The sequence below is a fragment of the Pleurodeles waltl genome, chromosome 4_2, assembly GCF_031143425.1.
Source record: "Pleurodeles waltl isolate 20211129_DDA chromosome 4_2, aPleWal1.hap1.20221129, whole genome shotgun sequence".
NCBI lineage: Eukaryota > Metazoa > Chordata > Amphibia > Caudata > Salamandridae > Pleurodeles > Pleurodeles waltl.
In genome coordinates this window covers 511,029,309-511,056,351 of record NC_090443.1, presented here as the reverse complement: position 1 = coordinate 511,056,351, position 27,043 = coordinate 511,029,309, and the positions used below count along the sequence as shown (strand labels likewise).

General features: G+C 48.6%; 1 protein-coding gene across 3 annotated transcripts in view; it reads right to left on the bottom strand.

The window, feature by feature from the left end:
* The window catches only part of TPR (translocated promoter region, nuclear basket protein), a 920,136-nt gene that overhangs the window by 662,835 nt on the left and 230,258 nt on the right, over positions 1-27,043 (bottom strand). For all 3 annotated transcript variants that reach the window (XM_069232002.1, XM_069232003.1, XM_069232004.1), the window contains exons 22-23: positions 17,067-17,218; positions 16,353-16,505 (exon numbers count right to left, since the gene is read on the bottom strand). In XM_069232002.1, the coding sequence (XP_069088103.1) occupies positions 16,353-16,505; positions 17,067-17,218 (305 nt within the window). The remainder of the gene's footprint in view (positions 1-16,352; positions 16,506-17,066; positions 17,219-27,043) is intronic.

Here is a 27,043-nt window from a genome sequence, read left to right as displayed (position 1 = left end):
TGCAGCGGGCACCTGATGAGGATCGTTGTTTAAAGGATCCGATCCCGGGCTTGTGGGGTCTGTTTTCATCTTCCATCTTGTCTGATGTAGGCTGCTGTAGATGGCTGTCGATATGACTGTTGATAAGCTGGTCTGTACTGTGACTATAGGCATTGTCTATGGTAGGTACCCCGAAACAAGAAACCTCTACCTCTGACTCCCCGAAAGGGCTGCTTCTTGTACTGTAGAGTACCCAGAGAATGAGCAGTCTGTATCAGGCTTGTAGGGCGTCATCTATGTTTCCCAGAAAGGGTTTCGCCATCATAGGCCATGTCTAACATTCTGGATTGGATTTCGGGCCTTAAAGAGGTCACCTTTAACCATCCTTGCAAAAGGTTGCAAAACCACTGCTCCCGCTAACTGTCAGAAACCTGTGGAGGCTATGTCCAGGGCCAGTTGATTATTTCTGCCGAAGTACGCTCTCCTTCCTGTAGTATCTTTGAGGGCCTCAGGTTGTCTTCTGGGATGAGATCACATTTGACGGTCATAGCAACCGAAGATGGCCAGGGTGTTGGCAGCACATACAGTAATGGCTGACATGGATGAAAACTTCTTGCCCACGTTGTCCAGACGTCTGTCTTTGTCTGGTGGGGGAGAAATGGGCGTAGATGGATTTAGAGTCTTTGGGCGGGGTGCCCTGTTAAAACAGGCTGAAGAGTCGTCTGTAGCTTTATATTTTTTTATCCAGTTTAGTTGCCACTGGCAGGACTGTGGCTTGATTTTCCAGATAAAGTCTATGATGGGGATTGCCCTCACCGATTTTCTTGCCTGTTCTTTAAAATCTTGGAGGAAGCATTCTGAATGAGAGACAGATGTTCGTACATGGAAAGGCGTAGCAGCTCTAGCCATTAGACTATGGAAACCCCCTATATCCTCTGGAGGAGAATCTGATGGATGAGGCAGTGATGGTGTAGGGGCTACATAGTCATCCCATTCATCATTAGGATGTTGAGGAGTAAGAATTTCTCCTCCTTCCCTTTTATCTTCCGAAGAGGAGATATCCTCTCTGGAGGGAGCACCTACTTTTGACTCAGGTGTGAACCTGGGCATTGACGGAGGCATATTCCTCGGTGAAGCCAGGGAGAAAGCTTGTAGTAACTGCTCCTCAGCTGGAGTTGGAAATCTCCTTTTATAGTCTTGGAGTATGGACTGTAAGTCCTGAATTAAGGAAGCAGGCATTTCATAGTAACGTCTTGAAGCGGATAATAAGCTCCTCCTCCTCCTGTTCCTGTTCCTCCCCCTCCTGTTCCTCCTGTTCCTGTTCCTCCTCCCCCTGTTCCTGTTCCTCCTCCCCCTGTTCCTGTTCCTCCTCCCCCTGTTCCTGTTCCTCCTCCCCCTGTTCCTGTTCCTCCTCCCCCTGTTCCTGTTCCTCCTCCCCCTCCTCCTGTTCCCCCTCTCCTCCTCCTGTTCCCCCCTCCTCCTCCTCCTGTTCCCCCCCCCTCCTCCTCCTCCTCCTCCTGTTCCCCCCCCCTCCTCCTCCTCCTCCTCCTGTTCCCCCCCCCTCCTCCTCCTCCTCCTGTTCCCCCCCCTCCTCCTCCTCCTGTTCCCCCCCCTCCTCCTCCTCCTGTTCCCTCCCCCTCCTCCTCCTCCTGTTCCCTCCCCCTCCTCCTCCTCCTGTTCCCCCCCCCCTCCTCCTGTTCCCCCCCCCTCCTCCTCCTCCTGTTCCCCCCCCTCCTCCTCCTCCTGTTCCCCCCCCTCCTCCTCCTCCTGTTCCCCCCCTCCTCCTCCTCCTCCTGTTCCCCCCCTCCTCCTCCTCCTCCTGTTCCCCCCCTCCTCCTCCTCCTCCTGTTCCCCCCCTCCTCCTCCTCCTCCTGTTCCCCCCCTCCTCCTCCTCCTCCTGTTCCCCCCCTCCTCCTCCTCCTCCTGTTCCCCCCCTCCTCCTCCTCCTCCTGTTCCCCCCCTCCTCCTCCTCTTCCCCCCCTCCTCCTCCTCTTCCCCCCCCTCCTCCTCCTCTTCCCCCCCCCTCCTCCTCCTCTTCCCCCCCCTCCTCCTCCTCTTCCCCCCCCTCCTCCTCCTGTTCCCCCTCCTCCTCCTCCTGTTCCCCCTCCTCCTCCTCCTGTTCCCCCTCCTCCTCCTGTTCCCCCCCCTCCTCCTGTTCCCCCCCCTCCTCCTCCTCCTCCTCCTCCTGTTCCCCTCATCCTCCTCCTCCTGTTCCCCCCCCCCTCCTCCTCCTGTCCCCCCCCTCCTCCTCCTCCTGTCCCCCCCTCCTCCTCCTCCTGTCCCCCCCCCCCTCCTCCTCCTCCTGTTCCCCCCCCTCCTCCTCCTCCTGTTCCCCCCCCTCCTCCTCCTCCTGTTCCCCCCCCCCTCCTCCTCCTGTCCCCCCCCCCCTCCTCCTCCTCCTGTTCCCCCCCCCCCTCCTCCTCCTCCTGTCCCCCCCCCCCCTCCTCCTCCTCCTGTTCCCCCCCCCCTCCTCCTCCTCCTGTTCCCCCCCCCTCCTCCTCCTCCTCCTGTTCCCCCCCCCCTCCTCCTCCTCCTCCTGTTCCCCCCCCCCTCCTCCTCCTCCTGTTCCCCCTCCTCCTCCTCCTCCTCCTCCTGTTCCTCCTCCTCCTCCTCCTGTTCCCCCTCCTTCCCTCCCTCCCCATTGATGGACTGTCTGCGTCCCCAAAAGGCACTTCCTTCTCCGACTCCTACCAGTCCAGCAAATGGCTAGGCAGTAATTAGGTTACTTTACTAGGGGATGTATCTGCGAGATGTAAGGCAGATCTGAAAAAGTGTCATGATCTTGCTTGAAGGTCAGGAGATCCAGCAGAAATGGGGACCACATAGTCTTGAATGGTAGGAACTAGTGCAGTCGTCGAGGATGGTATTGACGACGGTGGGGTTGTTGATGGCGATGTCAACGGTCTCCTTGATGGGGCTGTCATCAACTCTCAGCGATAGTGTAGCCGAGGTGATGTCGTCGACTCAACTGTTTCCGTGGACTATGCTCTTGTCGATGAGGCCCTATCAGACGAAGGCTTTTCAGAGGTTGTCCTCGTCGACAATTCAGTCATTGGAGATTGTCGACGGCTCCATCAATTAATGGTTGAGATTAGTGCTTTCACAATGGACACTGTCAAAGGCAACAAGACTGTGGCGATGCTGACTGTGGTAGTCGTCATCACCATCGTCGACAGTACCGTCATCAACTTCCATTTAAGTGGTACCTTTATAGATGTCTATGGCTCTGAGGAAGGAGAACGGTGACTGAGCTTCTTGCAACGTGGAGAGGATGGCTGGGAGGAGGCTGACCCTAAAAAAGGTCTTGGAAGGGTCTTTATGGTGTGTGTTATGGTGTTTCCTGCCTTCCTCAGTCTGCCCCAGGTCAGAACACCTAGACTTTTTTTTTTTTTTTTTTTTAAGGCTTTGGCTCCAAGTCACTCTCCTCACCTGAAATACAGGACTTTGTCTGAAACCATATTCAAAGTCTTCTGTCTGAGGTTTAGCAGAGACGGTGCAGCATATTTTGCAGTCTTTCACCTGATGTTTGGGGTGCAGGCAGCATAGACAATCTTTGTGGACTGTGGGAAAATGCCACCATTGGCATGGTCATCCCCCACCTTTTGCCTAGTGTTGATGTCAGCTTTAAACTGGAAGTGTGCTGGGACCATGCTAACCAGGCGACCGCAACAGTGTTCTGTAAAGAAATGGCTCCATGTTGCAGTTACCACCAACTTTTTTGCCTGATACTGATGCGGACTTGACTGAGAAGTGTGCTGGGACCCTGCTAACCAGGCCCCAGCACCAGTGTTCTTTCACCTAAAATGTACCATTGTTTCCACAATTGGCACAACCCTGGCACCTAGGTAAGTCCCTTGTAACTGGTACCCCTGTTACCAAAGGCCCTGATGCCAGGGAAGGTCTCTAAGGGCTGCAGCATGTCTTATGCCACCCTAGGGACCCCTCACTCAGCACAGACACACTGCTTGCCAGCTTGTGTGTGCTGGTGGGGAGAAAATGAATAAGTCGACATGGCACTCCCCTCAGGGTGCCATGCCAACCTCCCACTGCCTGTGGCATAGGTAAGTCACCCCTCTAGTAGGCCTTACAGCCCTAAGGCAGGGTGCACTATACCACAGGTGAGGGCATATGTGCATGAGCACTATGCCCCTAGAGTGTAAGCAAAACCTTAGACATTGTAAGTGCAGGGTAGCCATAAGAGTATATGGGTTGGGAGTCTGTCAAAAACGAACTCCACAGCTCCATAATGGCTACACTGAATACTGGGAAGTTTAGTATCAAACTTCTCAGAATATTAAACCCACACTGATGCCAGTGTTGGATTTATTAAAAAATGCACACAGAGGGCATCTTAGAGATACCCCCCTGTATTTTACCCAATTGTTCAGTGCAGGACTGACTGGTCTGTGCCAGCCTGCTGCTGAGAGACGAGTGTCTGACCTCATGCGGTGAGAGCCTTTGTGCTCTCTGAGGACAGAAACAAAGCCTGCTCTGGGTGGAGGTGCTTCACACCTCCCCCCTGCAGGAACTGTAACACCTAGCAGTGAGCTTCAAAGGCTCAAGCTTCGTGTTACAATGCCCCAGGGCACTCCAGCTAGTGGAGATGCCCGCCCCTGGACACAGCCCCCACTTTTGGCAGCAAGTCCAGGAGAGATAATGAGAAAAACAAGGAGGAGTCACTGGCCAGTCAGGACAGCCCCTAAGGTGTCCTGAGCTGAGGTGACTCCTGCTTTTAGAAATCCTCCATCTTGTAGAAGGAGGATTCCCCCAATAGGGATAGGAATGTGACCCACTCCCCTTGGGAGGAGGCACAAAGAGGGCTACCCTCAGGGCTAGTAGCCATTGGCTACTAACCCCCCAGACCTAAACACGCCCTTAAATTTAGTATTTAAGGGCTCCCCTGAACCTAAGAATTTAGATTCCTGAAACCTATAAGAAGAAGAAGACTGCTGAGCTGAAAAACCCCTGCAGAGGAAGAACAGAAGACACCAACTGCTTTGGCCCCAGACTTACCGGCCTGTCTCCTGCCTTCCAAAGAACCCTGCTCCAGCGACGCTTTCCAAAGGACCAGCGACCTCTGAATCCTCAGAGGACTGCCCTGCTTCGAAAAAGACAAGAAACTCCCGAGGACAGCGGCACTGCTCCAAAAGAACTGCAACTTTGTTACAAGGAGCAGATTTAAAGACCCCTGCAACTCCCCGCAAGAAGCGTGAGACTTGCAACACTGCACCCGGCGACCCCGACTCGACTGGTGGAGAACAACCAACTCAGGGAGGACCCTCCGGCGACTCTACGACTGAGTAACCAAAGTTGTCCCCCCTGAGCCCCCACAGCGACTCCTGCAGAGGGAATCCCCAGGCTCCCCCTGACCGCGACTGTCTGAGCTCCATTTCCCGACGGCTGGAAAAGACCCTGCACCCGCAGCCCCCAGCCCCTAAAGAAACGGAACTTCTGTGCAGGAGTGACCCCCAGGAGGCCCTCTCCCTTGCCCAGGTGGTGGCTACGCCGAGGAGCCCCCCCCTTGCCTGCATCGCTGAAGAGACCCCTTGGTCTCCCATTGAAAACTGAAGGAAACCCGACGCTTGTTTGCACACTGCACCCGGCCCGCCCCCGCGCTGCTGAGGGTGTACTTTCTGTGCTATCTTGTGTCCCCCCCGGTGCCCTACAAAACCCCCCTGGTCTGCCCTCCGAAGACGCGGGTACTTACCTGCTGGCAGACTGGAACCGGGGCACCCCCTTCTCTCCATTATAGCCTATGTGTTTTGGGCACCTCTTTGACCTTTGCACCTGACCGGCCCTGAGCTGTTGGTGTGATAACTTTAGGGTTGCTCTGAACCCCCAACGGTGGGCTACCTTGGACCAAAACTGAAACCTGTAAGTGCCTTACTTACCTGTTGAAACTAACAATAACTTACCTCCCCCAGGAACTGTGAAAATTGCACTAAGTGTCCACTTTTAAAACAGCTTATTGTGTTTTATGTGAAAAGTATACATGCTAAAGTAATGATTCAAAGTTCCTAGAGTACTTACCTGCAATACCTTTCAAACAAGATATTACATGTAAAATTTGAACCTGTGGTTCTTAAAATAAACTAAGAAAATATATTTTTCTATAACAAAACCTATTGGCTGGATTTGTCTCTGAGTGTGTACCTCATTTACTGTCTATGTGTATGTACAACAAATGCTTAACACTACTCCTTTGATAAGCCTACTGCTCGACCACACTACCACAAAAATAGAGCATTAGTATTATCTCTTTTTACCACTATTTTACCTCTAAGGGGAACCCTTGGACTCTGTGCATGCTATTCCTTACCTTGAAATAGCACATACAGAAGCAACTTCCTACATTGGTGGATCAGCGGTGGGGTACAAGACTTTGCATTTGCTGGACTACTCAGCCAATACCTGATCACACGACAAATTCCAAAATTGTCATTAGAAATTGATTTTTGCAATTTGAAAAGTTTTCTAAATTCTTTAAAGTCCTGCTAGGGCCTTGTGTTAGTCCCTGTTAGCATTTCTTTTAGAGTTTAAAAGTTTTTAAAAGTTTGAATTAGATTCTAGAACTAGTTTTAGATTCTTAAAAGCATTCCAACTTTTAGAAGAATAAGGTCTAGTACAGAGATGAATGTGGTGGAACTCGACACCACACCTTACCTCCATCTCCAGATGAAAGAGCTAAGGTCACTCTGTAACATAAGAAAAATAACAATGGGCTCCAGACCTACCAAAGTACAGCTCCAGGAGCTGTTGGCAGAGTATGATAGAGCCAACCCCTCTGTGGATAACACAGAGGAGGATGATAGTGAACTAGAGGAAGAATCCCCTCCACCAGTCCTATCTAGGGAGAACACGGCTTCTCAAGCCCTGACTCCAAAAATAATAGTCAGAGATGCTGGCTCCCTCACAGGAGGGTCCAGCCTCTCTGAAATCACTGAGGATAACTCCAGTGAAGAGGACATCCAGTTAGCCCGGATGGCCAAAAGATTGGCTTTGGAAAAACAGATCCTAGCCATAGAAAGGGAAAGACAAGAGATGGGCCTAGGACCCATCAATGGTGGCAGCAACATAAATAGGGTCAGAGATTCTCCTGACATGTTGAAAATCCCCAAAGGGATTGTAACAAAATATGAAGATGGTGATGACATCACCAAATGGTTCACAGCTTTTGAGAGGGCTTGTGAAACCAGAAAAGTGAACAAATCTCACTGGGGTGCTCTCCTTTGGTGAATGTTCACAGGAAAGTGTAGGGATAGACTCCTCACACTCTCTAAAAAAGATGCAGAATCTTATGACCTCATGAAGGGTACCCTGATTGAGGGCTTTGGATTCTCCACTGAGGAGTATAGGATTAGATTCAGGGGGGCTCAAAAATCCTCGAGCCAGACCTGGGTTGACTTTGTAGACTACTCAGTAAAAACACTAGATGGTTGGATTCAAGGCAATGGTGTAAATGATTATGATGGGCTGTACAATTTATTTGTGAAAGAACACCTATTAAGTAATTGTTTCAATGATAAACTGCATCAGCATCTGGTGGACCTAGGACCAATTTCTCCCCAAGAATTGGGAAAGAAGGCGGACCATTGGGTCAAGACTAGGGTGTCCAAAACTTCCACAGGGGGTGACCAAAAGAAAGGAGTCACAAAACCTCCCCAGGGGAAAGGTGGTGAGACAGCCAAAAACAAAGATAGTAAAGAGTCTTCTACAGGCCCCCAAAAACCTGCACAGGAGGGTGGGCCCAGAGCCTCTTCACAAAACAATTCTGGGTACAAGGGTAAAAACTTTGATCCCAAAAAGGCCTGGTGTCGTAACTGTAGTCAGTCTGGACACCAAACTGGAGACAAGGCCTATCCCAAGAAAGATACCACTTCTAACTCCCATCCAGCTAAAACTGGAATGGCCAGTCTCCAAGTGGGATCAACAGTGTGCCCAGAGCAAATCAGGTGTCACACTGAAGCTACATTAGTCTCTGAGGGTGGGGTGGATTTAGCCACACTGGCTGCCTGGCCCCCTAACATGCAAAAATACAGGCAGCAGCTCTTAATTAATGGGACAAGTGTAGAGGGCCTGAGGGATACAGGTGCCAGTGTCACCATGGTGACAGAGAAACTGGTTTCCCCTGGCCAATACCTGGCTGGACAAACTTATCCAGTCACCAACGCTGACAATCAGACTAAAGTACATCCCATGGCTATGGTAACTTTAGAGTGGGGAGGGGTCAAGGGCCTGAAACAGGTTGTGGTCTCCTCAAATATCCCAGTAGACTGTTTGCTTGGAAATGACCTGGAGTCCTCAGCATGGCTGAGGTAGAACTGAAAACCCATGCAGCCATGCTGGGTATCCCTGAACTGGTGCGTGTCAAGACTAGGGCACAGTGCAAGGCACAGGGTGAAAAAGTAGAGCTGGAGTCTGGAAGAATGGCCCAGCCTACCAAGAGGAAAGGAAAGTCAGCTGGGAAACCAGCTGCAACACAACACCAAAAAGAGAACCTCTCTTCTCAGGAAGAAGTTCTGCCCTCTGAGGGAACTGAGCCTATGGAGCTGGAACCTTATCAGGTTGAGCTCTTGGGCCCAGGGGGACCCTCAAGGGAAGAGTTGTGTAAGGGACAAGAAACCTGTCCCTCTCTTGAAGGCCTTAGGCAGCAAGCTGCTGAAGAGTCCAAAGGCAAGAAAAATGGAACACATAGGGTCTATTGGGAAGATGGACTCCTGTACACTGAGGCAAGAGATCCCAAACCTGGTGCCACTAGGAGAGTGGTAGTGCCTCAGGGTTTCAGAGAGTTTATTCTGACCTTAGCCCATGATATTCCCCTTGCTGGGCATTTGGGACAAACCAAGACGTGGGAGAGGTTAGTCAACCACTTCTACTGGCCCAATATGTCCCAGAAGGTTAAGGAGTTTTGCCTCTCCTGCCCCACCTGTCAAGCCAGTGGTAAGACAGGTGGGCATCCAAAGGCCCCCCTCATTCCACTTCCAGTGGTGGGGGTCCCCTTTGAAAGAGTGGGTGTGGACATAGTTGGTCCACTAGAACCTCCCACAGCCTCAGGAAATATGTATATCCTAGTAGTAGTGGATCATGCTACTAGGTATCCTGAAGCTATTCCCCTTAGGTCGACTACTGCCCCTGCAGTAGCCAAGGCCCTCATTGGTATCTTTACCAGAGTGGGCTTCCCTAAGGAGGTGGTGTCTGACAGAGGTACCAACTTCATGTCAGCATACCTAAAACACATGTGGAATGAGTGTGGAGTGACTTATAAGTTCACTACACCATATCATCCACAAACTAATGGCCTTGTTGAGAGATTCAACAAGACATTAAAGGGCATCATCATGGGGCTCCCAGAAAAACTCAAAAGGAGATGGGATGTCCTCCTGCCATGTCTGCTTTTCGCTTACAGAGAGGTGCCTCAGAAGGGAGTAGGATTCTCACCCTTTGAACTTCTGTTTGGCCACCCTGTAAGGGGACCACTTGCTCTTGTTAAAGAAGGCTGGGAGAGATCTCTTCATGAGCCTAAACAAGACATAGTGGACTATGTACTTGGCCTTCGCTCAAGAATGGCAGAGTACATGGAAAAGGCAAGTAAAAACCTTGAGGCCAGCCAACAACTCCAGAAGTTGTGGTATGACCAAAAGGCTGCACTGGTTGAATTTCAACCAGGGCAGAAAGTCTGGGTTCTAGAACCTGTGGCTCCCAGGGCACTTCAGGACAAATGGAGTGGCCCTTACCCAGTACTAGAAAGGAAGAGTCAGGTCACCTACCTGGTAGACCTGGGCACAAGCAGGAGCCCCAAGAGGGTGATCCATGTAAACCGCCTTAAGCTCTTCCATGACAGGGCTGATGTAAATCTGTTGATGGTAACAGATGAGGACCAGGAAGCTGAGAGTGAGCCTCTCCCTGATCTCCTCTCATCAGACCCTAAAGATGGCTCAGTGGATGGAGTGATCTACTCAGACACCCTCTCTGGCCAACAGCAAGCTGACTGTAGGAAGGTCCTGCAACAGTTTGCTGAACTCTTTTCCCTAACCCCTGGTCAGACACACCTGTGTACCCATGATGTGGACACAGGAGACAGCATGCCTGTCAAAAACAAAATATTTAGACAGTCTGATCAAGTTAAGGAAAGCATCAAGGTGAAGTCCACAAGATGCTGGAATTGGGAGTAATAGAGCACTCTGACAGCCCCTGGGCTAGCCCAGTGGTCTTAGTCCCCAAACCTCACACCAAAGATGGAAAGAGAGAAATGAGGTTTTGTGTGGACTACAGAGGTCTCAACTCTGTCACCAAGACAGATGCCCATCCCATTCCTAGAGCTGATGAGCTCAGACAAATTAGGGGCTGCCAAATTCTTAAGTACCTTTGACTTAACAGCAGGGTACTGGCAAATCAGAATGGCCCCTGGAGCAAAAGAAAAGACAGCATTCTCCACACCTGATGGGCATTATCAGTTCACTGTTATGCCCTTTGGTTTAAAGAATGCCCCTGCCACCTTCCAAAGGTTGGTGAATCAAGTCCTTGCTGGGCTGGAATCCTTTAGTGCAGCTTATCTTGATGATATTGCTGTCTTCAGCTCCACCTGGCAGGATCACCTGGTCCACCTGAAGAAGGTTTTGAAGGCTCTGCAATCTGCAGGCCTCTCTATCAAGGCATCCAAATGCCAGATAGGGCAGTGAACTGTGGTTTACTTGGGACACCTTGTAGGTGGAGGCCAAGTTCAGCCACTCCAACCCAAGATCCAGACTATTCTGGACTGGGTAGCTCCAAAAACCCAGACTCAAGTCAGGGCATTCCTTGGCTTGACTGGGTACTATAGGAGGTTTGTGAAGGGATATGGATCAATAGTGACAGCCCTCACAGAATTGACCTCCAAGAAAATGCCCAAGAAAGTAAACTGGACTGTAGAGTGCCAACAGGCCTTTGACACCCTGAAACAAGCTATGTGCACAGCACCAGTTCAAAAAGCTCCAGATTACTCCAAGCAGTTCATTGTGCAGACAGATGCCTCTGAACATGGGATAGGGGCAGTTTTGTCCCAAACAAATGATGATGGCCTTGACCAGCCTGTTGCTTTCATTAGCAGGAGGTTACTCCCCAGGGAGCAGCGTTGGAGTGCCATTGAGAGGGAGGCCTTTGCTGTGGTTTGGTCCCTGAAGAAGCTGAGACCATACCTCTTTGGTACTCACTTCCTAGTTCAGACTGACCACAGACCTCTCAGATGGCTGATGCAAATGAAAGGTGAAAATCCAAAACTGTTGAGGTGGTCCATCTCCCTACAGGGAATGGACTTTATAGTGGAACACAGACCTGGGACTGCCCATGCCAATGCAGATGGCCTTTCCAGGTTCTTCCACTTAGAAAATGAAGACTATCTTTGGAAAGGTTAGTCTCATCCTCTTTCGTTTGGGGGGGGGGGGTATTGTGTAAGGAAATGCCTCCTTGGCATGGTTACCCCCTGACTTTTTGCCTTTGCGGATGCTATGTTTTGAATTGAAAGTGTGCTGAGGCCTGCTAACCAGGGCCCAGCACCAGTGTTCTTTCCCTAACCTGTATTTTTTGATTCCACAATTGACACACCCTGGCCTCCAGATAAGTCCCTTGTAACTGGTACCTCTGGTACCAAGGGCCCTGATGCCAGGGAAGGTCTCTAAGGGCTGCAGCATGTATTATGCCACCCTAGAGACCCCTCACTGAGCAGACACACTGCTTACCAGCTTGTGTGTGCTAGTGAGAACAAACGGAGTAAGTCGACATGGCACTCCCCTCAGGGTGCCATGCCAGCCTCTCACTGCCTACGCAGTATGGTTAAGAAACCCCTCTAGCAGGCCTTCCAGCCCTAAGGCAGGGTGCACTATACCATAGGTGAGGGCACCAGTGCATGAGCACTGTGCCCCTACAGTGTCTAAGCAAAACCTTAGACATTGTAAGTGCAGGGTAGCCATAAGAGTATATGGTCTGGGAGTCTGTCCAACACAAACTCCACAGCACCATAATGGCTACACTGAAAACTGGGAAGTTTGGTATCAAACTGCTCAGCACAATAAATGCACACTGATGCCAGTGTACATTTTATTGTAAAATACACCACAGAGGGCACCTTAGAGGTGCCCCCTGAAACTTAACCGACTATCTGTGTAGGCTGACTGGTTCCAGCAGCCTGCCACACTAGAGACATGTTGCTGGCCCCATGGGGAGAGTGCCTTTGTCACTCTGAGGCCAGTAACAAAGCCTGCACTGGGTGGAGATGCTAACACCTCCCCCAGGCAGGAGCTGTAACACCTGGCGGTGAGCCTCAAAGGCTCACCCCTTTGTCACAGCACCGCAGGACACTCCAGCTAGTGGAGTTGCCCGCCCCTCCGGCCCCGGCCCCCACTTTTGGCAGCAAGGCCGGAGAAAATAATGAGAATAACAAGGAGGAGTCACTGGCCAGTCAGGACAGCCCCTAAGGTGTCCTGAGCTGAGGTGACTAACTTTTAGAAATCCTCCATCTTGCAGATGGAGGATTCCCCCAATAGGATTAGGGATGTGACCCCCTCCCCTTGGGAGGAGGCACAAAGAGGGTGTACCCACCCTCAGGGCTAGTAGCCATTGGCTACTAACCCCCCAGACCTAAACACGCCCTTAAATTTAGTATTTAAGGGCTTCCCTGAACCTAAAGATTTAGATTCCTGCAACTACAAGAAGAAGGACTGCCGAGCTGACAAACCCCTGCAGAGGAAGACCAGAAGACACCAACTGCCTTGACCCCAGACTTACCGGCCTGTCTCCTGCCTTCCAAAGAACCTGCTCCAGCGACGCTTTCCAAGGGACCAGCGACCTCTGAATCCTCTGAGGACTGCCCTGCTTCGAAAAAGACAAGAAACTCCCGAGGACAGCGGCACTGCTCCAAAAGAACTGCAACTTTGTTACAAGGAGCAGATTTAAAGACCCCTGCAACTCCCCGCAAGAAGCGTGAGACTTGCAACACTGCACCCGGCGACCCCGACTCGACTGGTGGAGAACAACCAACTCAGGGAGGACCCTCCGGCGACTCTACGACTGAGTAACCAAAGTTGTCCCCCCTGAGCCCCCACAGCGACGCCTGCAGAGGGAATCCCCAGGCTCCCCCTGACCGCGACTGTCTGAACTCCATTTCCCGACGGCTGGAAAAGACCCTGCACCCGCAGCCCCCAGCCCCTAAAGAAATGGAACTTCTGTGCAGGAGTGACCCCCAGGAGGCCCTCTCCCTTGCCCAGGTGGTGGCTACCCCGAGGAGCCCCCCCCTTGCCTGCATCGCTGAAGAGACCCCTTGGTCTCCCATTGAAAACTGAAGGAAACCCGACGCTTGTTTGCACACTGCACCCAGCCGCCCCCGCGCTGCTGAGGGTGTACTTTCTGTGCTAGCTTGTGTCCCCCCCCGGTGCCCTACAAAACCCCCCTGGTCTGCCCTCCGAAGACGTGGGTACTTACCTGCTGGCAGACTGGAACCGGGGCACCCCCTTCTCTCCATTATAGCCTATGTGTTTTGGGCACCTCTTTGACCTTTGCACCTGACCGGCCCTGAGCTGTTGGTGTGATAACTTTGGGGTTGCTCTGAACCCCCAACAGTGGGCTACCTTGGACCAAAAACTGAAACCTGTAGGTGCCTTACTTACCTGTTGAAACTAACAATAACTTACCTCCCCCAGGAACTGTGAAAATTGCACTAAGTGTCCACTTTTAAAACAGCTTATTGTGTTTTAAGTGAAAAGTATACATGCTAAAGTAATGATTCAAAGTTCCTAGAGTACTTACCTGCAATACCTTTCAAAAGAGCTATTACATGTAAAATTTGAACCTGGTTCTTAAAATAAACTAAGAAAAGATATTTTTCTATAACAAAACCTATTGGCTGGATTTGTCTCAGTGTGTGTACCTCATTTATTGTCTATGTGTATGTACAACAAATGCTTAACACTACTCCTTTGATAAGCCTACTGCTCGACCACACTACCACAAAAATAGAGCATTAGTATGATCTCTTTTTACCACTATTTTACCTCTAAGGGGAACCCTTGGACTCTGTGCATGCTATTCCTTACTTTGAAATAGCACATACAGAGGCAACTTCCTACACGCATCCAACGAAAATCCTCCGGCGACAGATCTTTCTCCTACCTCGCCGCCAAGGCCTGGAACACCCTCCTGACCGACCTAAGAAAGATCCAAGACCTGCTCACCTTCAGACAATGCAAAGTACCTTTCATTTGATGTACTTACCTGCTAAATGAATCTTGTGGTTCTATATAAAAACCATTTGGCCAGGAGTTAAGTCATTGAGTGTGTTGTCTCACTTATTGCTTGTGTGTGTACACAACAAATGCTTAACACTACCCTCTGATAAGCCTAACTGCTCGGCCACACTACCAAAAATAAAGCATTATTATGATCTATTATGCCTCTGTCAAGCCACTTGGGGAAGCCCCTGGGCTCTGTGCACACTATCTCTTTTTCATAGTTTATATACAGAGCCCGCTTCCTACATGGATCATCCACATGGGGCCTTTTCTTGCCACAGGTCTTACAAGGGGAAACAAAGGCCTTTTTTTAAGGTATCAGATATTTTCTGAGATAGAAAGTTGTTTTAACAGGAAAAAAAACTGAGCAGAGCTCAGGGAGACTCCCTTCATACAACGTGCAGTAGAAAATCTGAGGGAATGTGCCTCTTTTGGGAATATTCTAGTGGGTGCTGGCACCCGATTGGTCAAGCTTTTTTTTTTTTTTTTTTTAAATAAAAAGGACATGGATAGGCTATATGTTTGAGTTTGCTAGCATTATAGCCTATGGATATTCTGACTGCTTTTTTACGATACAGTGCGACTCCCACTTTGATGACTGGGATGATTCAAGCATGTGAATTCATGAACGATCCAATACTGGATAAGTAAGACACCCGTCTAGCAGGCCTTACAGCCCTAACGCAGGTTGCATTATATTACATGTGAGGGCGTATCTGCATGAGAAGATAAGTCCCTGCTATGTATTTGTCGAGCTCTACCTGGTAAGGCTCCAGCTCCATGGACTCAGTTCCCTCAGGGGATAGGACATCTTCTTGGGAAGAGAGGTCCTGTTTCTTTTGCTGTACAGAGGAAGGTCCCCCAGGCCGCTTACCTTTTCTCTTGGAAGGCTGGGCCATTATTCCAGGCTCCAACATCTTTTTTTTCACCCTGTGCTCTGCTTTGTACTCTTGTTTTACACACACCAGTTCAGGGATACCCAGCATGGCTGCATGTGCCAGCAAGTTCCCCCAGATGTTCAGATTCCATTGTGGTTTCACCCCTCCTTGACTCCCTGAAGTCACCTGCAGCCTCTGCATGCAGACCTCTGCTTCTACCGCAGCAGCTGTGGTGAGAGAAACTTGACACCTAAAGCTTCCACTGCACTGGGGCCCCGATTGGAAGTGGACCCCTAGTTTGTGACATCCCCCAACTCTAAGCTGAAGTTCACTGTAGTTTCACCCCTAACTGGACTCCACGACAACACCTGCAGCCTCAGACCCTACTAGGGGCCAGTGAGACTTGTACCTCATTTGCACATGCACTGCTTTAGAAGTTTGCTTCACAAAGGATAATACAGTGCATGAAGCATACTGGGAGGGCCAATCCAAGGTTTTCATAATAAATATTACACTTTTAAGGTCAAAGTCCTGCCTTCAAGGGGACTATGAAGAATTTGGGGCAGGCAGGTCATATTAAACTTGATACACTCATGTTTTGGTACTTTTGCTACAGTTGGAGCAGGACATTTATCCTAAAGAACCCAAAGGCAGAGGAAATGGATATAATATCCGAAATGTTTTAACCAACAAAACAGCACTGGCAAAAAGCTGCCCAAAGCATGAAAATGCTACAAAGGTGTTACATAACAACTAAACAGCCTTCCTTTACTTATAAAGTTGATTTCTTCAAAGCTAAAACAGAAACCAGATTAAATATCAATTACAGGGTTACGTTACATCCAAGTAGGAATACTTACCATTAGAGTGAAGCCTAGCTTCACAATTGAGAAAGCGCAGTTAGGTCCTGGAGCAAGTGGTGCATTGTGATCATCGCTTCTGACCACACCATCCTGAGAGTCTACAAAACTAAAACCTGCAGTAGGACCTTTCTACCACATCACCCCGTCTTTCTAGATTACTTTGTTTACACAACATCTACAAAGTCCACTCAGAGCACTTAAAAATGAGTTGGACAGAAATTCACTTTTCCAATTTAGATTAAGACTGCAAAACAAATGACAATGGAATTGGATAACTGTTGCATTTGAGCTATCACTGTGCATTATTCATTTTAGCTGTATATGTTTGAAACAAGTCCATGCATGCCATCAATGAAATCCCAAGCATAACATACCTGCTGTTCCATATCCTGCACAGCTTTGTGTTTCTCATCTTGAAGGGCTTGCTTTTCTTTTTCTGCCTCCATCAGTTTCTTTTCCAGTTGATTTTGATACTCTGCAGATTCCTTCAAACGTGATTCAACAGTTTTACGGACATCTTCAGTTACCTTTGCAATAGGAGAGGAAATTGATTTTTGAAATCACTTACAAAAAAACAGAAGCTATTGATGAAGCACAAAAAGTAATCTAATCTTTAGATCTCATTCCAAGGAAAATGCTGCTTAACACTTCTACAAACCTTAATTTGCAAACTGATTCCCATCTCTCATCCAAACAGGACTTGTGCCCCCTCTGAGGCCGCACCACCTTCCCAGCCCAACCACTCATTTCCTTTATAAAAACGAAAACAAGGTTGCATCTCAGGTCCTCTCATGCAGATCTTAAGGACCGAAGTCCCAACAGCGAGTGGAACAGAAGGGTGGACTGATCATGTTTCCAAATTCTTGAGACAAACCTCTACTGTGGGGAAAAAAAGTATTTACCTCTCAGGAGTATAGTAATAGGCAATTTCAGTAACTTTCCCGCATCAAACACCTTAACACAAGAAAACACAGCATAGTCATACAGCAAGACTCATCTGGAGACCCAGGCCCTAAAAGTTCTAAAGTTTCCTTTTAAATAACACGAATGGCAAAACCAAGCAGGCATTCCATGTGTTTACCACCTACCTGTTTCTCCTTGTTGATGGACTCCTCCAAACCAATGACCACAGACTTGTATTGTTCCACGTTACTAGTAGCAGTTTTCAACCTTTCTTTCAGATCATTTACTTGCTCTTCAGCTTGTCGTAGGCGAGCAGCCAGCTGATCATTTGCTTCATCTGAAGTGGAAAAGTCCATAATTGTATTTTTTTTTTTTAAAGTTGCGATCAAATCTTTGGGCTCAAGTTTAGAAACAGCGAGACAAGAAATGAAAATGTCACTTACCCAGTGTACATCTGTTCGTGGCATCAGTCGCAGTAGATTCGCATGTTTTGCAATAGCTCGCCATCTGGTGTTGGGCCGGAGTGTTACAAGTTGTTTTTCTTCGAAGAAGTCTTTCGAGTCACGGGACCGAGTGACTCCTCCTTTTGTCTCCATTGCGCATGGGCGTGGACTCCATCTTCGATTGTTTTTCCCCGCAGAGGGTGAGGTAGGAGTTGAATTGTAGTAATAGTGCCCATGCAATGGAGTGACTAAGTATGCACCTATTTAAGGTTGAGATGATACATATATAAATAGTTGAAGGTAACTTCCAAACTGCTACAGGCTCCCGGGGAGGCGGGTGGGCACATGCGAATCTACTGCGACTGATGCCACGAACAGATGTACACTGGGTAAGTGACATTTTCAGTTCGATGGCATCTGTCGCTGTAGATACGCATGTTTTGCATAGACTAGTAAGCAGTTATCTCCCCAAAAGCGGTGGATCAGCCTGTAGGAGTGGAAGTAGTCTGAAATAATGTTCTTAATACTGCTTGACCTACTGTGGCTTGTTGTGCGGATAACACGTCTACACAGTAGTGCTTGGTGAATGTGTGAGGCGTAGACCATGTGGCTGCCTTACATATTTCTTGCATTGGGATGTTTCCTAGAAAGGCCATGGTAGCAGCTTTCTTTCTGGTTGAGTGTGCCCTTGGTGTAATGGGCAGCTGTCGTTTAGCTTTAAGGTAGCAGATTTGGATGCATTTAACTATCCATCTGGCTATACCTTGTTTTGATATTGGGTTTCCTGCATGAGGTTTTTGAAATGCAATAAATAGTGGTTTAGTCTTTCTGATGTTTTTTGTTCTGTCAATGTAATACATCAATGCTCTTTTGACTTCTAATGTATGTAGTGCCCTTTCAGCTACGGTATCTGGCTGTGGAAAGAACACTGGAAGTTCCACTGTTTGATTTAGATGGAACGGTGAAATAACCTTTGGCAAAAATTTAGGATTGGTCCTTAGGACGACCTTATTCTTGTGTAGTTGTATAAAAGGTTCCTGTATTGTAAACGCCTGAATCTCGCTTACTCTTCTTAGGGAAGTAATGGCGATGAGAAATGCCACCTTCCAGGTTAGGAACTGTATTTCGCAGGAGTGCATGGGTTCAAAAGGTGGACCCATAAGTCTAGTTATGACAACATTTAGGTTCCATGAAGGAACAGGTGGTGTTCTTGGTGGTATAATTCTCCTAAGGCCCTCCATGAATGCTTTAATGACTGGTATCTTATATAGGGAAGTTGAATAGGTAGTCTGCAGGTATGCAGATATTGCTGCAAGGTGTATTTTAATGGAAGAGAAAGCCAGGTTAGATTTTTGCAAGTGAAGTAAGTAACCCACTACATGTTCTGGAGTTGTGTGTAATGGTTGTATTTGATAATATGGCAGTAGCAAACAAACCTCTTCCATTTACTTGCATAGCAGTGCCTGGTGGATGGCCTTCTGGCTTGTTTTATGACTTCCATACATTCTTGGGTAAGTTGTAAGTGCCCGAATTCTAGGATTTCAGGAGCCAGATTGCTAGATTCAGCGATGCTGGATCTGGGTGTCTGATCTTTTGGTTGTGTTGTGTCAACAGATGTGGCCTGTTGGGCAATTTGATGCAGGGTACTACTGATAGGTCTAGCAACGTTGTGTACCAGGGTTGCCTTGCCCAAGTTGGTGCTATTAATATGAGTTTGAGTTTGTTTTGACTGAGTTTGTTTACAAGGTAAGGAAGGAGAGGGAGAGGAGGAAAAGCGTAAGCAAATATCCCTGACCAGTTCATCCATAGGGCATTGCCTTGGGACTGTTTGTGTGGGTATCTGGATGCGATGTTTTGGCATTTTGCGTTCTCCTTTGTCGCAAACAAGTCTATCTGAGGTGTTCCCCAGAGTTTGAAATAAGTGTTCAGAATTTGGGGGTGAATTTCCCATTCGTGGACCTGTTGGTGATCTCGAGAGAGATTGTCTGCGAGTTGATTTTGGATCCCTGGTATAAATTGTGCTATTAGGCGAATTTGGTTGTGAATTGCCCAACGCCAAATCTTTTGTGCTAGCAGGCTTAACTGCGTGGAGTGCCTCCCCCCCTTGCTTGTTTAGATAATACATTGTTGTCATGTTGTCTGTTTTGACGAGAATGTATTTGTGAACTATTATTGGTTGGAAAGCTTTTAGTGCTTGAAAAACTGCTAGAAGTTCTAGGTGATTTATATGCAGTTTTGTTTGATGTACGTTCCATTGTCCTTGTATGCTGTGTTGATCGAGGTGTGCTCCCCACCCTGTCATGGAAGCATCTGTTATTACGTATTGTGGCACTGGGTCTTGGAAAGGCCGCCCTTTGTTTAAATTTATGTTGTTCCACCACAGAAGCGAGAGGTAAGTTTGGCGGTCTATTAACACCAGATCTAGAAGGTGACCCTGTGCTTGTGACCATTGTGATGCTAGGCACTGTTGTAAGGGCCTCATGTGCAGTCTTGCGTTTGGGACAATGGCTATGCATGAAGACATCATGCCTAGGAGTTGTAGTACCATCTTTGCTTGTATCCTTTGTGTTGGATACGTGCGTTGTATGATGGTGTTGAAATTTTGAATTCTTTGTGGACTTGGAGTGGCTACTCCTTTTGATGTGTCTATTATGGCTCCCAGGTATTGTTGTACCTTGCGCGGCAGAATTTTGGATTTTGTGAAATTGACGGTGAACCCTAGTTTGAAGAGGGTTTGTATGATATGATTTGTGTGATTTGAGCACTCTATTAACGAATGGGCCTTGATTAGCCAGTCGTCTAGATATGGGAACACATGTATTTGCTGCCTTCTTATGTGTGCAGCGACTACCGCTAGACATTTGGTAAAGACTCTTGGTGCGGTTGTTAATCCGAAAGGCAGTACCTTGAATTGGTAATGTATTCCCTTGAATACAAACCTTAGGTATTTCCTGTGCGATGGGTGTATTGGTATATGGAAATAAGCATCCTTGAGGTCTAAAGTTGCCATGTAGTCGTGTAGTTTTAGCAATGGCAATACTTCTTGTAGTGTGACCATGTGAAAGTGGTCTGATTTGATGAAAGTGTTCACTACTCTGAGGTCTAGGATTGGTCTCAGCGTTTTGTCCTTCTTTGGTATCAGAAAGTACAGTGAGTAAACTCCTGTGTTTATTTGTGTGTTTGGCACTAATTCGATTGCATTCTTTTGCAATAGTGCCTGCACTTCTATCTCCAGGAGATTGGAATGGTGTGTTGTCAAATTTTGTGCTTTTGGTGGTATGTTTGGAGGGAATTGTAGAAATTCTATGCAATAACCATGTTGGATAATTGCTAGAACCCAAGTGTCTGTAGTGATTTCCTCCCATGCTTTGTAATAATGACTTATTCTTCCCCCCACTGGTGTTGTGTGGAGGGGGTGAGTGACATGTGAGTCACTGTTTAGTAGTAGGGGTTTTGGGGCTCTGAAATCTTCCTCTATTCCTAGGGAATTGCCCTCCTCTATACTGTCCCTGGTAACTGGACGGTGTTGCTTGTGAGGTGCTGGCTTGTGTGCTCTGACCCCGAAACCCCCCTCGAAAGGGTGTTTTACGGAATGTGCTGTAATTCCCTCTGCTCTGCGGGGAGTAGAGTGCGCCCATGGCTTTGGCAGTGTCCGTATCTTTTTTGAGTTTCTCAATCGCTGTGTCCACTTCTGGACCGAACAGTTCTTTTTCGTTAAAAGGCATATTGAGAACTGCTTGTTGAATCTCTGGTTTACATCCAGACGTTCGGAGCCATGCATGCCTTCTGATAGTTACAGATGTATTAATTGTCCGTGCAGCTGTATCTGCAGCGTCCATGGAGGAGCGGATCTGGTTGTTGGAAATGGTCTGTCCCTCCTCAACCACTTGTTTTGCCCTATTTTGTAAGTCCTTGGGCAGGTGTTCAATGAGATGTTGCATCTCGTCCCAGTGGGCTCTGTCATAGCGCGCAAGTAGTGCCTGGGAGTTCGCGATGCGCCACTGGTTTGCAGCTTGTGCTGCGACTCTCTTACCAGCTGCATCGAACTTGCGGCTTTCTTTATCTGGGGGTGGTGCATCTCCAGATGTGTGGGAGTTGGCCCTTTTCCTAGCTGCTCCTACAACGACAGAGTCTGGTGGGAGCTGTGTAGTGATGAAAACCGGGTCTGTAGGAGGCGCCTTATACTCTTTTTCCACCCTTGGTGTGATTGCCCTACTTTTCACCGGCTCCTTAAAGATTTCTTTTGCGTGCCGGAGCATACCAGGGAGCATAGGCAGGCTTTGGTATGAGCTGTGGGTGGAGGAGAGTGTGTTGAATAAAAAATCATCCTCGACCTGTTCTGAGTGGAGGCTTACGTTGTGAAATTGTGCTGCTCTAGCCACCACTTGAGAATACGCGGTGCTGTCCTCTGGTGGAGATGGCTTCGTAGGGTATGCCTCCGGACTGTTATCTGACACTGGGGCGTCGTATAGGTCCCATGCGTCTTGATCTTGGTCACCCTGGCTTATGGTGGTGTGAGCTGGGGAGTGTGATGGAGTTTGTGCTGGTGAGACGTTAATCACGGGCGGAGGAGAGGGTGGTGGGGTAACTCTTTTCACCACTTTTGGTTGTGGTGTCTGTTCAGTTTGGAACTCCAACCTTCTCTTTCTTCTAATGGGGGGAAGGGTGCTTATTTTTCCTGTCCCCTGCTGTATGAAAATACGCTTTTGCGTATGGTCCACATCAGTTGATTGTAGCTCTTCCTCAAACCTATGCTTTTGCATTTGGGAGGTTAGCGAGTGCTCTTCTGTATAAGAGCCTGAAGCTGGGTCGCTTGCAGTTTTGTTTCGGGACCGAAACCCTGTCTGCGTGTTTTTTCGGCTCCGAGGTGACTTTTTTCTTTTTCGGGGCCGAAACCTCTCGGTGTCGATCTTCTTCGGTGCCGCTGTCTCGGCGTCGAGCCGTGTCCACCCCGGCAGCTCGGTGTCGAGGCTTGTCTCCAGCACTTTCTCGGTCCCGAGAAGGCTGCGTGCCGGTGTCTCGACCGGAGTCGGACGATCTCGGCACTGTTTGGGCCTTTTTCGGTGCCGACGGTCGGTCACCGAATTTATGGGTGGAGCCATGGCCTGATGGCAGTGGCGTCCCCTGGGCCTTGTAAATCTTCCTCTGTGTGGTTTTCGACGTCTTACTCACGGTTTGTGTATCGTCGAATCCTTCGGAGTCCAATTCTTGGATCGAAAAGGATCCCTCCTCTTCTTGTTCCTCGAACTCCCGGTGGGCTGTCGGCGCGGACGCCATCTGAAGTCTTCTGGCTCGACGGTCTCGGAGAGTTTTTCGGGACCGGAACGCACGACAGGCCTCGCAGGTGTCTTCGCTGTGCTCAGGTGACAGGCACAGGTTACAGACCAAGTGTTGGTCTGTATAGGGGTATTTATTGTGGCATTTGGGGCAGAAACGGAACGGGGTCCGTTCCATCGGCGTTCTTCAGCACGCGGTCGGGCCGACCAGGCCCCGACGGGGGATCGAAAAACTACCCCGAAGGGCACCGGAGCTCTTCGATCTTCGATGCGGTGTTGAATCTAACTACGCCGATCCCGAACGCAACAATACCGACGAAAATCTTCCGAAATTAGCTATCTTTCCGTTCCGAAACTCGGAGCGACAGGAACACGTCCGAACCAGATGGCGGAAAAAAAAAATCAAAGATGGAGTCCACGCCCATGCGCAATGGAGACAAAAGGAGGAGTCACTCGGTCCCGTGACTCGAAAGACTTCTTCGAAGAAAAACAACTTGTAACACTCCGGCCCAACACCAGATGGCGAGCTATTGCAAAACATGCGTATCTACAGCGACAGATGCCATCGAACACATGATTCCTGTTTTATAGCATCTCCTTAAAAGAAATGCCCTTCACCTTAATGCCGTTTGTCTATTTGATAACAAATGACTTGCCAGCTATTTACACTGCTTAGTAAGGTCCTTAATGTAACAAAGTAGGCCACCAAGGTGAAGTGTTTGGGGCGGGGGGGGAAGAATTCTAAAGTTAGAAACACTCCCTAAACTACTCCCTCTAATAGACTGCTCTGCAAGCAAACCAATATTATGGCTCTACTATTAAAGTCTTCCTTCTAGTACTTGAACTCAATACCATGGGCGGGAGGGGGTTGTGCTTCTCAGATGGTCCTAGTGCTTCAAAAGCCTATAACCTCTAGCTGCTAGATGGTTTTCACCCACCCGCCATACGTCACATCTTCTGACACTGCCCATCACATTATTCTTCCTGATGTGTTACAGGTAAGTCAGTCACAAGAATGTAATGTGAGTCATATGACTGGATGCTGCTTAAGAGTGCAATAACACTGTAGTTGGTATGCTGAATAACTTCTCTTTAGTCCCACACCCTTCAAGAGATTTCATAGGAAGGTGGAAAAGCAATGCTCAATGAGATCTATCCACTAAAGCCCCTCTCTAGACCTGACCAATCTGATAAGTCTTCTAGCAAAAACTGTTACCTTCTATAACGGTCTTTCTGGTGGATACCTATTTACCTATAGATTCCTCATCTGTTGAATATCCCAGGTGCCAGAATTGATCTGGAAACTTTTGATATAGCTTTTCTGCACTGGTAAAGTGATCTGACTCCATCTCAATGGTGGCAATGGAGTGAAGGTGACATAAATGAAGCCATATAGCGCGCACCCCTGAGCTCCCTATCAGGTCTCTTGTTCTAGCCAAGCCTTTCATGATGAGGTAAGACATCAGTTGTAGTAACAGTTTAAATGGGCATCCTATTAATAGGATATGACACTTCAAAATGGGAAGGAGAGCAGGGTCAAGAGGAACATGCATTTATCTTGAGTATCTAACAGAAAGATCCATAAAGATCAGAGGGAAAACCTACAGGCCTGCCTAGTAAATAGCAAGTATTGAGGGTAGCAGCCCTTTCCCAACTTCCTGTTCTTGTACCAAGTCCACCGCTCCATTCTGCAGCAGGGCTGCCACCTCCTGTTGCAGTATTTGCAGGTGGACCTCTGGTGGAAGTGACTGCTTGGGGGGCCGACAGGGTTGGTGAAGGAAGAACAGAGTACCAATTTTTTGACTATTTGCAGGACCCATTGGTACAAAGTAATAGCCTCATAGGCCTGAAAAAAAGACCCATCCTCCAAATGGTAGTACATTTTCCGTGCATGATGAACTTAGGACTTCCATGGTGGTGCTAGGAGAAAGAGCAGGAGGAAAGCATTTACGATATAGTTCCATTTGTACTGCTTTACAAAATGTTTTACTGCAAGGATTTTCTATGCACGCTGGCGATGTCTGCTTAGGAAGCAAAATGAAAATCCCTTGTAAATTCAGAAGGACAAGTAAACATTGAGGACAACTGCAACCCTAGGGTCTGCCAATTGCTATTCTGACCTTAAACCGTTCCAAAGTGACATCTGCTTTGCCTTCAAAGAGATACTCCACGCCAAAGGACATGCACATAAGTACGCAGGACAGCCCCACACAATCCAGTGGTGCATAGGGACAGCTCTGAGTTACAGAGGATCCAAATCAATCTGCCCAGAGTCCACAATATCCAGTCCTCCATTAATGATATGGTCAGTGGCATCCTTACCATCTAAGAAAATGTCCGCCAAAGAATCCTGAAGGTGGTCAGCTAGGCTGTGCACTCCCAAGGAAGAAGTTATACATGTGTTTAACATCCCAGCTGGCATGCCTTGAGGAACACTATAAGCTGCAGGCCAATCACCTTTTTGCTTATCCCTTCTAATTTTCCCAGCGCCCTGTCTGGCACATGGATAGGGAAAGACCCTGGATTTAACTTGGTGATATAGGAAGCCTGTGCAACCAAACTTTTTTTTGGGGGGGGATGGGGATTCAACCAAGAAAAATACTTGATCCTCAGAAGTGCTCTGTCTCGCCACTCCGTTGTTGACAGCAGGAGCTGTAGTCTGCTTTGACCATGCCAGTTCCGAAACTCAGGAACACAGAAGAGGACATCAGATCAGAGGACATTTAGGTGGTCATTATAACAAGTGGCGGTAAAAACTGCCTACCGCCGCAGCAGCCAACATATGGTCACCGCAGCTACCATCTGTCCACCACATTATGATCACTGCTGGACTTCCGCCATAAGAAGGGCGGAAATCCAGCATTGATCATACAGGCGGACGGTGGTAAGCTGGCACTGTTACCACCAGTACTGCCACGCAGGTTGAAGGCTGCCAGCCATATCATGACCTGTGAAATGGCCTGGCGGTGTTCCGCAGGCGGGGCACTGCTGGCGGTACCAGCGCCCCTTCCCATTCCCTGCCGGAAGACCTACTCGACAATGGTAAGTCGAGCGTCCGACAGGGGGGAGGGGGTGGGTGTGTGTCTGTGAATGTGCAAGTGCATGTGTGAATGTGTCTTGTGTTTGCGTGGTTGTATGGGTGTGAGTGAACGCATGTAAGAATGGTGAAGTCAGTGTGTGTCTGCATGTCAGTGTGATCTTAAGAATGTGTACGAGCATGTCTGAAAGTATGCATGTATGAAAGTGTATGACAGTGAGTGACTGGGTGTATGTGTGGTGCGTGTCTGCGGGTGTGTGCGTGTATGGGGGCGTGTGAGGATCAGAGGGGGGAGTTTGGATGGAGGGGGTGATGGGCGTCAGCTGAGTGTTGGGGTGAGGGCGGAGCCACCTACCGGTGACAGGGAAGGAATTCCCTGTCACCGGTAGGGCCTACCGCCATGGTTTTCGTGGTGTTGCTAATGCCGCAGAAACCATTGTGGTAGGCTGGCTCATAATGCCACTAGCAGTACTATGCCCGCTGAGCTGGAGATTGACATCTCCGACCCGGCAGCTGATACCACCATGGCGGTATGAGTGGAGAAGTGGCGGGTTGGCTGCAGCCAACCCGCCATTCTCATAATGTGGCAGAATGTACCGCCAGTCTGCTGGCGGTACTACTGCCACATTTACACTCACCGCTGGGGTCATAATGACCCCCTTAGTGATCAGGCCAAGAAAAGCCACAAACTAAAACCCCTGGGGCACAGGTCTGACAAAGGTGTGGTCTTTGCAGTGCTTTTCATCCAACCTAGAGGGGACACTCAAACCATTAATGCCCTCCCAACGAAAATTTAAACAGGACGGCCAACCTATGATACACCAAATCTTTAGTGGTGGATGGATAAATGAACCCCAGGGGCAACAGAGATGTGGAAGGATAAATTAACCTTAGGGACAGGAGGAACGAAAATACAAGTCATACTGGCTGAGGAGTGGGTACCATGCAGGTAGGCTGAGCGAAAGGGAGATGGGCAAAACACCTTTGAGAGAAACTGTGCTTCTTTGCAGATTTTCCCCCTTCTAGAACAGATGCTGGTTTTTGGCTCTTACAGTGCACTGAGGCCTCTGAAACAGACCTCAGTGCCAGTGCTCTTTCCTTGAAAAACAAAGTATGTCTAATTGTTTAGAACTGGCACAGGACTTAAGCACCCCTGTAAGCCCCCAGTAAAGGGCACCAATGGTGCCTACAGTATGGCTACTAATGATAGTCCCTAAGGGATGCAGCATAATTTATGCCCCTCAAAGGGAACCAAACACAAATTGCCCATAGTCTACTATCTCAGACTGCGTGTCAGGGTGTAAGCTCTGAATGAAAACAATATATGGCATATACATTGTGTGCCTTGCCAAAGTCAATGTATGCATTATATGTAATTTACCCCTACGGCAGGCCTTAGGAGCCCC